General features: G+C 44.5%; 1 protein-coding gene across 4 annotated transcripts in view; it reads left to right on the top strand.

Annotated features, from left to right (window-relative positions):
* nfixb (nuclear factor I/Xb) overlaps window positions 1-14,517 on the top strand; it is a 123,725-nt gene that overhangs the window by 24,269 nt on the left and 84,939 nt on the right. For all 4 annotated transcript variants that reach the window (XM_070847304.1, XM_070847305.1, XM_070847302.1 and 1 more), the window contains one exon: window positions 13,103-13,634. In XM_070847304.1, the coding sequence (XP_070703405.1) occupies window positions 13,103-13,634 (532 nt within the window). The remainder of the gene's footprint in view (window positions 1-13,102; window positions 13,635-14,517) is intronic.

Raw genomic sequence — 14,517 nt, 5'->3', positions numbered from 1 at the left:
TCTGTTAAAACAATGCGGCAGTTGTCCTCCCTAACCTAATTACTGCCTCCCGGGGGAGAAAGGCAACAGCACCAAATCCCATAGTTAGGAGCTCTGATCTGGGCCCTGCTGTAAGAAAAGGCCTCATTCATTTCCCTCCCTCCCTCCCCCCCTCCTTCCACCACACACACACACACACACACACACACACACACAGCCACTAGGTTTGGTTTGATAGAAGCTAATTATGCTCTAATACCCGATATTTCCCTTGATATCTGTTTTTCTTGTCATTGTAACATTTTATTATTGCTGTAAATGTATTGAACCAGAGGACCTAATTGCGTCGAAAGGTTGGATAATGTTGACATGATGTCCTGCTATGGGTCCAGTGTTATGAACAGTGTACTGATGCACACACACTAAACTCTGGACTAACTTTACTCAGTACCAATGTGTTATTTTAACCCAAAGTTAGACACAAGAAGCTCAAATGTTACTTTAAAAACGTAGTACAAGGCGACAGGCATATGACATGCAAAGTGATTTTTAGTGTTTACAAGCTGGTAATACTACCAAAATGCATCTTGTGCTTTGCGCCTCATCTTATCATCCAACTATGTGCAAAAATAGATAAATAAGTAACATAAGTCAGACGTCTTTGTGGATGATACTTTTATAGCTTCACGTCTATCCTTTGTTTTGCCTTTCTCACCCTCCCTCACCTCTCGTCTCTGATCACTGCCTGCCGCCACTTGCTGGCACAGCATAAGGTTTTTAAAGCTTTATTACTGTAACTTCAGACAAGGAAGTCCGCATAGAAAGGAGGGAAAGGGATGTGTGTGTGTGTGTGTGTGTGTGTGTGTGTGTGTGTGTGTAGTGGTATTCACAGAAAAGAGGAAAGGGTATTAAAGTCTTAATTCTTCCTCAACCAACCTGTTTGGTTTTGTTTATTTGTCTATCCTCTCTCAGGAAGATTAGAACAGCCATTGTGTGGAGGCTTGGGAAATAAAGCTTGAAGTTTATATTTGGAGATTGTTGCGGTGCTATGTTGTTGGTCTAGACTGTTAGGGTTTAGACGACTTTGTTTGTTTATCGGGAAAAAGAACATTTGTTGCCACTGAGATCAAGATTTCTTTTGCGAGTGGGACCTGCTCACATACAGCAGAGCACATATTACTGAGCAGCGTTTCTATTCATTTTAGTGTGCTCCACGCTCTGCAGTGTGGCACAGCACATGTCCTGCTATAGTGGGGGCATATAAGGAGACAGTAGTGTTTGTGTACGTATGCGTGTGCGTGTGTCTGGTCGTGCAGTGTTTGTCTTAGGTCGAGCTCCTTTCCTGTGGTGTGTGTGGGCTCGAGTCCGTCCAGCTCGTGTGGACCCTGCGCCCTGTTTGTGCGGCTCGACACTCGCCCTACGGCAGAAGCGGAAGCTCTGCTTTAACAGCATTAGCAGGGTTCTTCCTTCAGCCTCCGGCCCAATTTGTTAACCCTGTCGCTGTCCTCACGTGCCCCTTTTTGTAGCTCACAGTCTGTGGATTTACACATTCTGTATGTTTTCTGCCCTAAATGAAGTTATTTCATTTCTCTGTCTTTGTTAACTCTTCAGGTCCTTCCTCTCTTCCTCTGTTTACTACTGCTATATTAACTCCTGTTTATTCAGCCCATGTGCCAACTTGTGAAACCTGCCTGCCAGTGGCAGCCATGATTGACTTTCTCCGCAGTCACATTATTAACCCCTTCGTTCCTATTTACGCTAGCAGTGAGTCTGTTAACCCCTCATTATGCTTTAGTTCAGCACTCCCACAGACCCTTAAAAATGGGTTGCGGGCATTTTTTTTATGTCTTTTATTTGAACTTGGACCCCACTTAGGACTTGTTTCTCTCCAAACCTAATCTTAACAACGTCAAAGTGACACCCTTTGTTTTACATCATGGGACCCTGGTAGATAAAGGGAGCAGCCGTCTCTGAATAGGTTTCTGAAGATGTTTTAAAGAGAGTTTTGCAAAAAGCAGTGGCTAATTGCATGAAATTTTCCCCCTATTCTTTTATTCTTACTTTCGTTTCCTTTTGCCCCCTCCCTGGCCTCCCTCCTGTTCTTTGTCTTCATTCTGTTCTTTTTGCCAGGAGATGTCCTTCTTTATCAGGGCTCGTACAGACACATACAACCACACCTCTGTCAAATATTCGCCCCTGGTGGGTGCTTTTTGCCCAGGGAGGACACCAAACAAAATACAGGCCTACAGGCTGCACACCAAGCTTTTTGCGTCATTCAAGATCCATACAGGCAGGACCTCAGATCATTAGGGTTTAATTAATAACTTATGGCTATGGCTTAAGCTCAGTTGCTTGGCTAATTTAGCTGGAAACATATAAAGATAAAAAAGAATATATAGACAGGAGGCCATAAGGGGGGTGTGCACAGACGTGGAGGGTGAGACAGTGGGGGTTGTGAGTTAGGGATTGCGGCAAAGCATTTGCATAAAGGGCAGGGCAGCATGCCCAATGGTGGAAAAGGTTGGCATCACGCCTTTCAGACTGGCAGAGAGGGAAGACTGGAGAGAGAGAGACAGAGAGAGAGAGGGGGGTATAGTCAATAGTACATCCCTTGTTCAGAAAGAGGAGGTCCCTAGCTGTTGGCAGGAGAGCAGGCTAAATCTCTAGTTTGATTGTGTGCTAGATTGCCCCTTTATTTGTCTGATTGCAAAGCGTTCAACACTGCATTAGTAGTGGGCTTTACTTTCCTGGAGCCTTCATGCAGGAGGGAGTTTTTCTGTCTTGGCCTGGTCTGTGATTGTCTCCACACATATGTCTTTGGGTTTATATTGTGTGCAATCATCATATCGGGCAGTTTGGGAAAGTTTCTGACCTGCCTGTCTCATCACGTCTGCGTCCGTATCCACACGAAGGTTAACGACGCTGTTGATTTAGCTTGATGCCGCATTCAGATGTGTTTGCAGCAATTTACAATTTGCACAGGATACATAGATAAATACAGGCCTGAAGACAACAGTAGAGAGGCAGCCAGTAGGCTCTCCCATCTATCTGTGTGTGTGTGTGTGTGTGTCTTACCCTCTGTCTCTCGGAGCCACAACACTGCTGTTCCCCTCATGCCGGCTGTGGTTGTGGTGATGTCATGGTAGTAGGGAGTGAAAGGGACGATTATTTAGCGTGGGCCTGTTATTTCTGGCCCTGCCTCTATAAGCACTGTATATACAGTCTTGGCGCTCTCCACATCGCTGGCCACCATCGGTCATTATGACCACTAAGAGTGTGTGTGATGTCTGCAGGCTCATTGTGACCACAAACCTTGATAACCCTTTCAACTTAGCTCTCTGTGCTGATGCAAGGTTACTGTATCCTTGAGTATGAGGATATTAGTTTTTTTTTTCTCCATCTCACACTGAATAGTTTTTAATTACAACTTGGACCCTAATATTATCTGACCAAAAGGTGTTCTATTAAGGGTGATTTAAAATTGATGATTATAACATTTGAGAACCAACTAAGTGATATTTTCACTTGATAAATGACTGAAATGATGAATTTATTTTTTCTAATTATACATTTTTGTACAATATGATGCATGAGACATATAGACTATTTCCATTTGGGGTTTGGAGCCACAAAAAACATGGTGTGTTGAGTTCAGTGCTGGAAGACGTATTCAGTGCCTTTACTAGTAAGGAGTAAGTACCAATACAAGAATGCAAAAATACAGTTCCAGTTTAAGACAAATTGTAATTTAAAGCTAAAGAAGTATTTATCAGCAAAATGCACTCATAGTATGAAAGTAAAATCGCTCTTTCTGTAGAAAAATCATCACTTCTACTGATACATTATCTTGTGCATCATTAGATTGTTGAGGCATCAATCAGTTAGTCAGCAGCTTTTTTTTTTTTTTATATAGTCGTGGCAGGTCAGAAGTAACTACTTTAAATGCAATTATGCAATCCAGCAACCACTTAAATGAAACCATCTGAGATGTTTAGAGGGAAAATCTCTCTCCGGTGGTACCGCTAATAACTCATCGACAACGGAAAGATAACAAAGGGCCACAACGAGACACTGCTTCATTGTCAGGGGTGACAAGCTGCTTCTAATCTTTAACACTGCATTGTATTTTAGAAGCTTATACGTGTTTTTTTTTTAAATGTAAAATCCAAATCTGCAAAATAACCAGTTACTACAGCTTTCAGGTAAATGCAGTGGAGCAAAAAATACAATATTTCCACTGAAATGTAGTGAAGTAGAAGTATACAGTAGCATTAAATGTTTTCAGGTAAAGGTACAAGTACCTTAAAATTGTACTTAAGTACAGTATTTGAAGAAATGTACTTTAAGGAGTGCTAATTCAGTGCTCGTGCTCTTGTAAACCAGGTTGAACCCAAACATCATGCACCTGGCGAGCGGAGGGTGGAGTATTACTCTACTACAGTATTACTCTTTAACTGCACAAAGCTCAAACCTAGCAGGGGTGGGGGTGGAGAGTATGCATGTTCATTGCAACTAGTAAAAGTGAGTATTAATTGCGGTGTTGCTTTCAGACAATCAGGAGGATGTTTCAAATCTCCTTTAATGCAGCAACACTGTTTGCAGTCGGGTTTACCTTCAAACAGACAACAAACACCAGTGTTCTGCTCGAGCGCGCTGCTCGTCTCGGGCTTGAAAACACAATCGTGTTGTTTCAGCTCACTTTCTTCTTCCAACAGAGTGTGAAAGGCTGACTTTGGCATTTCACACTCATCTCTTTGAAAAGAGGAGTAAAGCCCTACAGCTTTGCTAAGCAGCAAGTTAACACATGAACCTGAAGATCCTTTTCATTGCAGGCCGTGTTGAAATTCTAATTCCGAATGCAAAGGGATCTTTTCATAACAGGGGTTATGGCGTAACATCCCCCTGCTTTGAGCCTATTGATAAATCAGTGCGCTTGTAACTCTCTGTGATGTGTGTCAACCACACTGTGCAGATCAAAGATAAAGTGGTATATAGTGAAGACCACCAGACTCTGGCGGCTTATACACCGCTCTAATGATATGATATCTCACTTCTAGTATATCAAATATTTCTGACGTGTTCATCAAACATGCATCACCCTCCATCAAACCAAAATAGGAATGCGGGATCAAAGAGAATGGATTTGTTAAATGCATTTCTTTGTTGCAGGCCAGGCGCACCGTGTTTACCGATTACAGAGCTGGTTTTTACCAGGGTAGAAAATTAACACCCTCCACCAGCCAAATGCTGCTAAAAGCTGGCTGTGGTTTGTAAGTTTGTCTCCTCTACCAGCCACTTTGGCAGGATTACTATTTGGATCATGGGTGATGAAATTGCGGAAATCGGCTGGTGTATTTTTTCGACATATTACGTTTAAATTGTTATGTTTAAATCTAAAGAGAGAAGGCAACAAAAAACGCTCAGCGTCTCGGCCCAGTCAGTAGTATCACTGTTACTCAGTCTGCACTGGCAGCAGCGTGAGCAGCAGTAGTCTGTTGGCTGGCACAGTGAGAAAACACTCAGTCATGGCTGTTGTGGTGCTGAGTCGGCCTGCCCAGGCACGGCCAATCACTCACGTGCGCACACACACACGTTAGCGAGACGCAGGGCGGTTCCTTCATCCAGCAGCACATTCTTTTCAGACAGTGGCAGTCGGCTCAGGGCTGAGGGAAGAGGTTTTTTGGGTGCATGCATGTGTGCAGAAAAAAAAAAAAAGTAATATGTGTCATGAGGCGTGGAGTTACACAGCCTTGATTTCACAGGTGAGTACAGAGACGCACCAGCTTGGCATCAGCAGTTTCTTGATCCATGTCAATAAACAGCACGACCACCACATGCTGCGTTATATGGAATATATGGAAGTATATTCCTCCAGCCCGCCCCCTCCCCACTCCAGCTCATCAATACTGACATCCCAATCCAAGAAGATCTGCACGTCTCAACGTGTTTTACACCTCCTCAAGCAGAACAAATATTGTTTTAAAAAAATCTCTTCACAATCACAAAAACAAAATAGCCTGAAGTGATCTGGTTTACCCCGAACCCATTGCATCAGAGTAGAATGTTTATTTTTCAGGACGTTAAAAGCCTCATTGTATTTCATGTGAATTCATTGTCTGTGTTGCGTAGTCTGAGGTGCAAATGTAATCAGCATCTGCTGGAACCAGGCTTCCATGGCAATAAAGTGCAATATCGTAGCTGATATCGGTGGTAGTTGCAGGGGGATAAACCGGGAGCTCCAGAGCCAGAGCTCGGAAGGGCCCAGTTGGTTTTTGCAGTGCAGCCAGGCAGCGGAGCCCCTTTGTGGGACTGGAATGTGCCGTGCGTGCCTCTTCCTCGGCTGGTTCCCCCCCACACAGCCCACCCCGGGCACGTTAGCACGCAGCCACCGCAAATTGCTTGCAGATTTTTCACACATAGTAACGTGCTGGTTTGTAAACTCTGAAAAGTGCAACCAACGCAAGGCGCTGATTTCCGTGGATCTTTACGCATCACTTGCTCGCCACAGTAACAGAGTGTGGGGTGTTCTGAGGGACTTTCCCCCTGTCTTTAAAATTGAATCCTGTGTCTCCTCCCGCTAATGATTAACAGGAATGATTACTGTGTGTTATAACAATGGAAGGTCATGCAGCAGACACTGTAGCTTGTTCTGATTACAGCAAGCTAAAGAAGATTTGCTCTCTGGAGCATCAGGGAAGAGTTTAGTTAGTTTGGGGTGAAACACACCTGACATCTTGAATTTTAGAAGGTGTTATAATTTGGTAAAAATGTACATCATCATAAGAGTTTTGAATAAAATATCCACACCTGGATGAATCCAAATGCTTTACTTTTAAGATTTCATGTCCACCGGCCTCGCTCCACCAGCATCTTTGCACTCTTAAGCGAATGAATGAGCGAATGTTTTTGCAACTCCTCTCCGTCCCTCCTAACCCCCGTCTCCTCCGCCCACCTCCCTCCCTGCTCTGGTCCCCTGTCAGCGGTCTGAGCCGAGGTCAGAGGGAGCCAGTGTCAGGCTCCATCCGGGGTCAGGGACACTCAGCTGGGCAGGAGAGGACAGAGCCGTGCCCCACCAGCACAGGGCTGCGCTAATGAAGGGCCGGGCGGCTGGGAGGCCCTTGGGTTATGCAGACCATGGCTTAATTGGTCTAATGAGATGCAGTGTAGCCTTGGCGAGGTCAGGTACCGCAGGACGGAGCAGGACAAAGCGGGACGGAGAGGCCTACTGTTGGGCATTATGGGTCAGACAGAGGAGGAGACTTTTATCACTGCCTGGGTTTGTGGAGTTTTATTTGATGCAGAAAAGAAAACTCATATTACGGCCATTCAAAAGGGTTGAAATAATTTGGAATAAACGTTAAAATGTTGGTTGGAAAAACAAAAACATTGAATTCTATGATTTATCATAACAACAAAATAATCACTGTGCCAGAGTTTTGATTATTTGGCTTGAGGATTTGAACTTTGGAGCAAAGCTCACTTTTACCTTCATCATTTCTTGGAAAGTCAGACAAGGTTGCCTGCATGAAAAACTGAACCCAGACTTCTAATTGCTCTGTAATTTTAAATGCACACATTTTACTTGCCTTCATTCTACATGCATTTACTTTTTAAGCATTCGTTTATTTGCGGTATTGCAGTATTTTCAAGCAACATACAAACATGTAAGAATATTAAAAAATGACCTTTTCATTGAAGTGGCTGAAATTTAAAAGAAAAAAAAAACAACCTAATTCTCATCAACAGTATTAGACCTGAAATAAATTATATTGTTTCTAGATGATTAAAATCAATAACATGTGAATTATGTAATTATTAATTCACGATAAAATGGGTTCAGTTTTAAGGCTTTTCAAGCAAATTAATAAAAAAAACCCACCAAAATATGAACTATTTCAAAAAGATGGGCCCTCCTGTTCATCCAAAAGGAGCTGGAAATGCAAAGAGCTTCACAGACGCACTAATGAATCAAACTCTGGGCTTTTTCACAGTAAAGAGCCTTTTCTCTCCTCACTGAAAGAGTTAATCTGAAGTTGGCAGCCACCTCCACAGTCTCGGTCAGACGTGCGGAGAATTGGAAAATAAAGGACTTCAAAATCATTTCTTTTGTCTCGTCATAGACTGTTTAAATTCAGCTGAGGGGTTTTTATGAAGAGAATTTTGAAAGTGAAATCGAGGCTTTTGCAGCGCAGACGCGGTTTGATGGGGGTGGAGGGGGGGGGGGGGGGGGATCTTTGATTAAAAAGGCAAAATATCACAACAATACACATTTTAATATTTCAGTTTATTTAAATTTATATTACAAAATTAATACAAATCCCATTTAAGGGATGTGACTGAATAGGAATAGGGGAGAGCAGGCTTTAACAGATGAATATGACTATTTCCACCCATAAAATGTCACATCATCAGCAGCAGCATCCCAGTCACTCGGGGCCTCACAGGGAAGAAACATCATTTATTCAACAGACAACATTTTAAATACATATTCACACATGTTCTGGGTCTCCTCTGCTGGCTGGAACTGGCGTCGGGTTTTAGTTACGGTGAAGCTCAGACGTGTCACTTGCGGGAATGGCAGCCCGTTTTTTTTTTTTTTTTTTTTGTCTACAGCCTTTTTTCCTTTCCATGTTACTGCTGGCAGACTCCATCACTGATGTCTTCACTCTTTTTGAAGTATTCATATTTTTAAGTGCCCTGTGAGAAGAGAAAAAAAAAAAAGAAGTAATGGTGCATTTTTAATTGTTTTGGCTGGAGCTTTTCCTCTTATTAACGGAGTCTGGCTGATATTTGAGTTGATTCAACCACAGACACGTGTTGGAAAATCAGCCGTGACTTTAATTGTGTGAATATTAGAGAAAACAGGGATTGTTCGTCCTTTTTTTTTTGTTAAACTTCAGGCCTGAAATATGACCCATGCATCAGGTGCAGACCGGATGCAGATTGGTCACAGCAGATCCCTCCGCTCCCCCCCTCAGGTGCTTTTAAGGTGAAGAGTCGCGTTCAGCAGGTGAAGCCTGAAATATGACCCATAATGCATCAGGTGCAGACCGGATGTAGTTTTTCCCCCTCAGGTATTAAGGTGAAGAGTCGCGTTCAGCAGGTGAAGCTAAAGATTGAGGGAGCGTTATTTGACTATAAGTTAATGTCCAGGTAGGAAGAGAAACCGAGACACGACTTCCGTGTACGGTTGACGTCGCTCGGCTAAGTAAATACGCTCCATTGTGAAAAGAGCAGCCTCCGCCCGGTGTGGCGCAGCAGGAAGTGCGCAGGTGAGTGTGAGGGCTCACCCACGGAGAGCTGGAGTGATCCCTCCAGATTTGGCACTTTGGAAGAATCTGCATAACAGTTATTCCTGGAAAATAAATATGTGACTTTTTCAGGCAAAGAGCATGGCAAAGGAAAATGACTTAAAGCCCCTTGTAGTCAAATTCCAGTGACATTTGAATGGTGGTTTATTTGCATTTTGGCAGGGTCACCTAGAGACGCTTAAATTTGACTGAAAAGCACACACACTGGAGTCACATTCAAGTGCCAGTTAAGTTTCTCTAATTTTTTTTTTTTTTACGTACTGCAGGTGGTGATGGAAACATATATTTAACTCTGGTGCCCCCCCCCCCCCTCTCTCTCTCGCACACACACACACACACACACACACACCAGCCCTTGGCTTCCTTTGTCGCTTTATCTAACCGCACATCAAACTTTGCCATCAGTCAGTGACACACAAAGCGAGCGGGGACGAATGTGGAGGTGTGTGAGACAAAGCTGAGATGCCGTTTGGAGTGAGGCTGGAGGCCGCGATGGTTGTGAGTGACAGTGGTGATGGTGGTGGTGGTATTGTATGCGCTTGCTTGTGTGCCTCCACCTTTGTTTGCATAGTGCAGCTCTGCTTTGGTTAAATGTGACTTTCAACAACCTCGTCATGACTTGAAAATGAGCTGAACATCCTTTTTTTTAAGAGTTGGCAAAGTCTAGTCTATAGTCATTCGTGTCTTTAGCCATCAGTAGTCGTTTTCTGTGAGGAAAAATCCATGAATCCAAATAATTTGTGAAACCAGCTCAAACCCCAACTATCAATTACTTTCATCATGTCATTTTCTCTATAAATTGCCAGACAGCTGTAAAAAAAAAAAATGCCTATGATAATTTTCCAGAGATCAAGATGACAGCTTGTAAGTGCTTGTTACGAGAAGATATTCTGTTTCGTTCCATCCGTGACAAAGGACGGCATCAAATCTTCATTTTGTGGAAGCTGCACCAGGAAATTGGTGTTTTTGCTTGAAAAAGTCAGTAATTAAAAAGAGTTGCAGGTAAATTTTCAGTTGGCTGAGTTATTGTGTCAGATCTTCTCGTGTTCTTTGCATCTGCGTTTGTTGACCCAATCAGATCCTAAGTGGAGCAAGTCTCCAGGTGATCTACGAATGGTATTGTTTCTTTGGGTTTGAGCTTTGACAGAGTTGCGCACGATTTAAAGAGCACATATCATTTCTGTCCATCGTGAATTTTCCTCTTGTCTGCAGTGTTTTGTTTTTTTTTGTTTTTTTTTCTTTCGTTTGGAGTCGCAAGCCTCCGTTTCCCCCCCCCCCGTCTGTGATTCAGCAGCGCTTGTGCCTTCAGACTAGCTGTCAGCAGAGCAGGTGCAACCCTGAATGACATGCTTCACCATGAGGCAACATGGCAGCCGCTGGCGCTCGCACACCGAACGCCAAATCCTCCCTGGAGTTCAGGAGGGAAGCGCAGAGCGAATTTGGGACTGGGGATTTCGTGGGAGACGTTACCACTCTTGCTGGCCATTTATCTTCTGCTCCCAGTTCTGTTCGATACAGCTGAGGCAAATTGTGTGTCCACAGCCTGCTGCCTCCACCCTTAAATTCTGTAACCAGTTCTGTATTTTGCCTCTAAATCAACTTGTCATTGATTTCAGTGTGTGCAGTGAGAGGAGTGTGGCTGCCTGGGTTTGTTTCTCCCTCTTTGTTTGCTGTGGTAAACCCATGAGCAGCTGCCGGTGGTGGGGTCTGGAGGGATTCTGAAGCTGTGTGTCCTCTCTCTGCCATCCTCTGCCAAGGTGGCATTATGCAAGCAGAGAGAAGGGTAGAGAGAGACGGGGAGAAGCGCAGAGGAGGGCGGGGGTTTGTGCAGGGGGTGAGGGAGCCCAGGCGATGGCGGCCATAGTAAAGATGGAGGCAGGCTGAGGGCTGCGGGGATTGGTGCAGGAGAAGACTTGCTCCCCTGAACTTTGCCTCCGTGTCAGAGTGGAACTTGTCGATTTGGCAAATTGTGCAGCGTCGGACAAGGCTGCTCGCTCTCTTACACTCCCACCTGCTCTCTCTCCCTCTCTCTATCTCTCTCTCTCTCTCTCCCCTTCCGCGCTCTCGCTCTCTCTTTCTCATTGCCTCTACAACCCCCCCCCCGTCCCTCTCCCTCTCCCTCTCCCTCCCTTCCCCTCCCCTCTCCTCTTTCTCTTTTCCCTCCCTTTCAGCTCTTGAAGCTAACGCATTGGCTGGGCTACAGGCATCTTGTTGCCAAATAGGTGGGCCCTACTCGTGTTGGCAAAGGCTCAAGCAATGGTTAGGGAAAGAACGCGGAGAGGACGAGAGACGGCGAGCGAGAAACAGAAAGAGAAAGAGAGAGAGTTGGAGAGAAAAGGGGAAAAAAGAAGCAGCACTCGGCTTTGCCAGCGGTCGTATGCGCTCGTCCAACATTGATTCGGCTCTCTATTTTTTTTTCCCTATTCTGTGCTCTGCTCTCCCTGGCCCCCCCATCTGTGTGTGTGTGAGTGTGTGTGTGTGTGAGTGTGTGTGAGTCTTGCGCCGGGCCCAGGGATCAGAACAGACACCACTACCAATTACACTTTGCCAAGGATTTTTTTTTTTTTTTTTTTTTTCAAGGTTCATTTTTTTGTTTTGTTTTTTGGAATGCACAAAGGACTGTTTATTTTAAGTGCATCAAAGTTCTTTTTTTTTTTTTTCCTGACACAGTGCACTACTGTTAACATTTCTATTTTTACTTGACAATTTTTTCTTTTCAGCTACAAGTTTTTATCCGTCTTATTTTGTGGTGTTTTGCTTTTGTCTAAAGGGCTGCTGGCCGTGGTCCTACTGCAGTGAATTGTCTCCTTTGTAAAATCTTTTTGGTTTTAAACTTTGGCCCACTGTTTTTAGTGAGCAGCATATTCTGCTAATTATTTTTTTACAACCCCCCACCCCACCCCACCCCCCCCCGCACAAGTTTTTTTTCATCTGCTAATTCTCCACACCCTGCCAAACCAGCACTTGCTTTACATTGGGGAGCGCGGGAGGAAAAAAAAACTGGTGCAGGAGATTTTTTTTTTCACTTTAAACGCTGTGCCAAATTTATGATGAGAGTGCAAAATGGTAACTACCAGGCCGTCTGTCTTCCTCTAGCAGTGTGGTTTTCTGTGGTGATTTCTGTCTGCTTTCAGTTTGTTGTGGAAATGTGAGTCTGGTTGGAGCTCCCTTGCATGGTAGCAGAGATAGGAAATGGTATGGCTGATCTTTTAGCAGCACATTTCAACAGTGGTCTTGTGGCGGCAAAGCTTGGCGGTGGTGAGCGACCGGTGTGTGGCAACCCTGGCACAGGAACGCTGTGGAGAGATCTGGGCTTTGTTGCCCAGAGATATGTAGTGAAGGTATTATGGTACAGCAGAATAACTTTTCTTTTTACAGCAGAACACCGGGAGCGCAACTTGGCTCAGCTTATCAGTTGCTTTTGGAATTGAAGTCATGCATTTTTTTTAATTTGTTGTCTTGAAAAAAGCATGCTTTGCATTGTACAGTTAATAATAATTTATCTAAATGGTAGTAATGATAACATTTTTATCATTTTATGTTAGAATACTTTAAATTGCTTTTTGGAATTAGAATATGTAAATAAACTGTGTTATTAGATTTGAAATGTACATGTAATTATAGTTATTTTGATTTTAGTAACAGTAACTATTTAATTACTGTATTATCATATATTTTATTACATTTTCACTATGGCTATTGCCTCTTTTTAAAATTGTGGATATGTTTTATTTTGAAGATTTGCATGCTCTCTTTCAAACTAAAAGCCTTTTTTCAGCCTGCTAACAGCACATCCTTCTCTCTGCCATCAGGATGAATTTCATCCCTTCATTGAGGCCCTCCTCCCCCATGTCCGTGCCTTCTCCTACACCTGGTTCAACCTGCAGGCCCGTAAGCGCAAGTACTTCAAGAAGCACGAAAAGAGGATGACCAAGGACGAGGAACGCGCGGTGAAGGACGAGCTGCTGGGGGAGAAGCCAGAGATCAAGCAGAAATGGGCCTCGCGCCTGCTGGCCAAGCTCCGCAAGGACATCCGGCCCGAGTTCCGTGAGGACTTTGTGCTCACCATCACGGGGAAGAAGCCCCCCTGCTGCGTGCTGTCCAACCCCGACCAGAAGGGCAAGATCCGCCGCATCGACTGCCTCCGCCAGGCCGACAAAGTGTGGCGGCTGGACCTGGTGATGGTCATCCTGTTCAAGGGCAGCCCCCTGGAGAGCACGGATGGGGAGCGGCTGGTCAAGTCGCCCCAGTGCTCCAACCACGGCCTGTGTGTCCAGCCGCACCACATTGGAGTGACGGTCAAGGAGCTGGACCTCTACCTGGCCTACTTCGTCCACACACCAGGTATGTGTGTATTACTGTAGTCAGTTCTTCTTCATGTGGTCATGTGGACTCACACACCCACACACCCACAGTCAAACACACAGGTCAGTATGCAACGTGTCACACACACTTTGGCATGTGAGTCACAGATTAGACCCTGCCCTTCGCTATGTACCAAGCTAAGCCAATACCAGGCTTTGATAAACACAGTCGGCACTAAGATAACGACCACGTCTTGACATTTAAAGGGACAGTCTGCGCGGTATAATCTTTAAAAAATGCTTTTCAGATGGATGTTTCTATCTGGTTTAAAGAGATTCTGAGAATTTGACAGTCAGGCTTAAAACCTGTGTTTACCTAGAGATATGTTTGCATTGGTACATTTGTTCAAGTATTTGTGTGCAAATTTGTCTAAATCCAAATGTGCATGTATTCCGGTGCCATCAGTAAACAAAAGCATCTGCAAACCTGTTTATCTGTGTGTGCATGCATGTGCGTACGTGTGCGAGTGTGTGTGAGGCAGTTTGTCATGTGTCTGTAATCCATGTGTGTGTTATTGTGAGATTGGTGTGCATCAGTAGCAGTGCGGTGTGTGTCTGTGGGTTCTATTGTGTGTGTGTGTGTGTGTGTGTGTGTGTGTGTGTGTGTGGTGGTCTGGAGAGTGCAGTGACAGCTGGCCCAGTCCCAGGTAGTTTAGGAGGCAGAGAGTCAGCCTGTCTGCAGCCTCAGCCGTGCAGCCTCCGCCGTACGCCACACATACACTCTCAGACTCACAAGTGGACACACTCGCACGCTAACACACACAGGATCTTTCCTCAAACACAACTCACCCAAGCTGCCCCGCTCGTCTTGTGTCTGATTGTGCTGATCTCACACACAGACACACACACACAAGTTGAGACTC

The sequence above is a fragment of the Pempheris klunzingeri genome, chromosome 17 (genome assembly GCF_042242105.1).
Source record: "Pempheris klunzingeri isolate RE-2024b chromosome 17, fPemKlu1.hap1, whole genome shotgun sequence".
Classification (NCBI taxonomy): Eukaryota; Metazoa; Chordata; class Actinopteri; order Acropomatiformes; family Pempheridae; genus Pempheris; species Pempheris klunzingeri.
The sequence above is the reverse complement of the archived record's forward strand: the minus strand, read 5'-3'. Positions and strand labels throughout refer to the sequence as shown.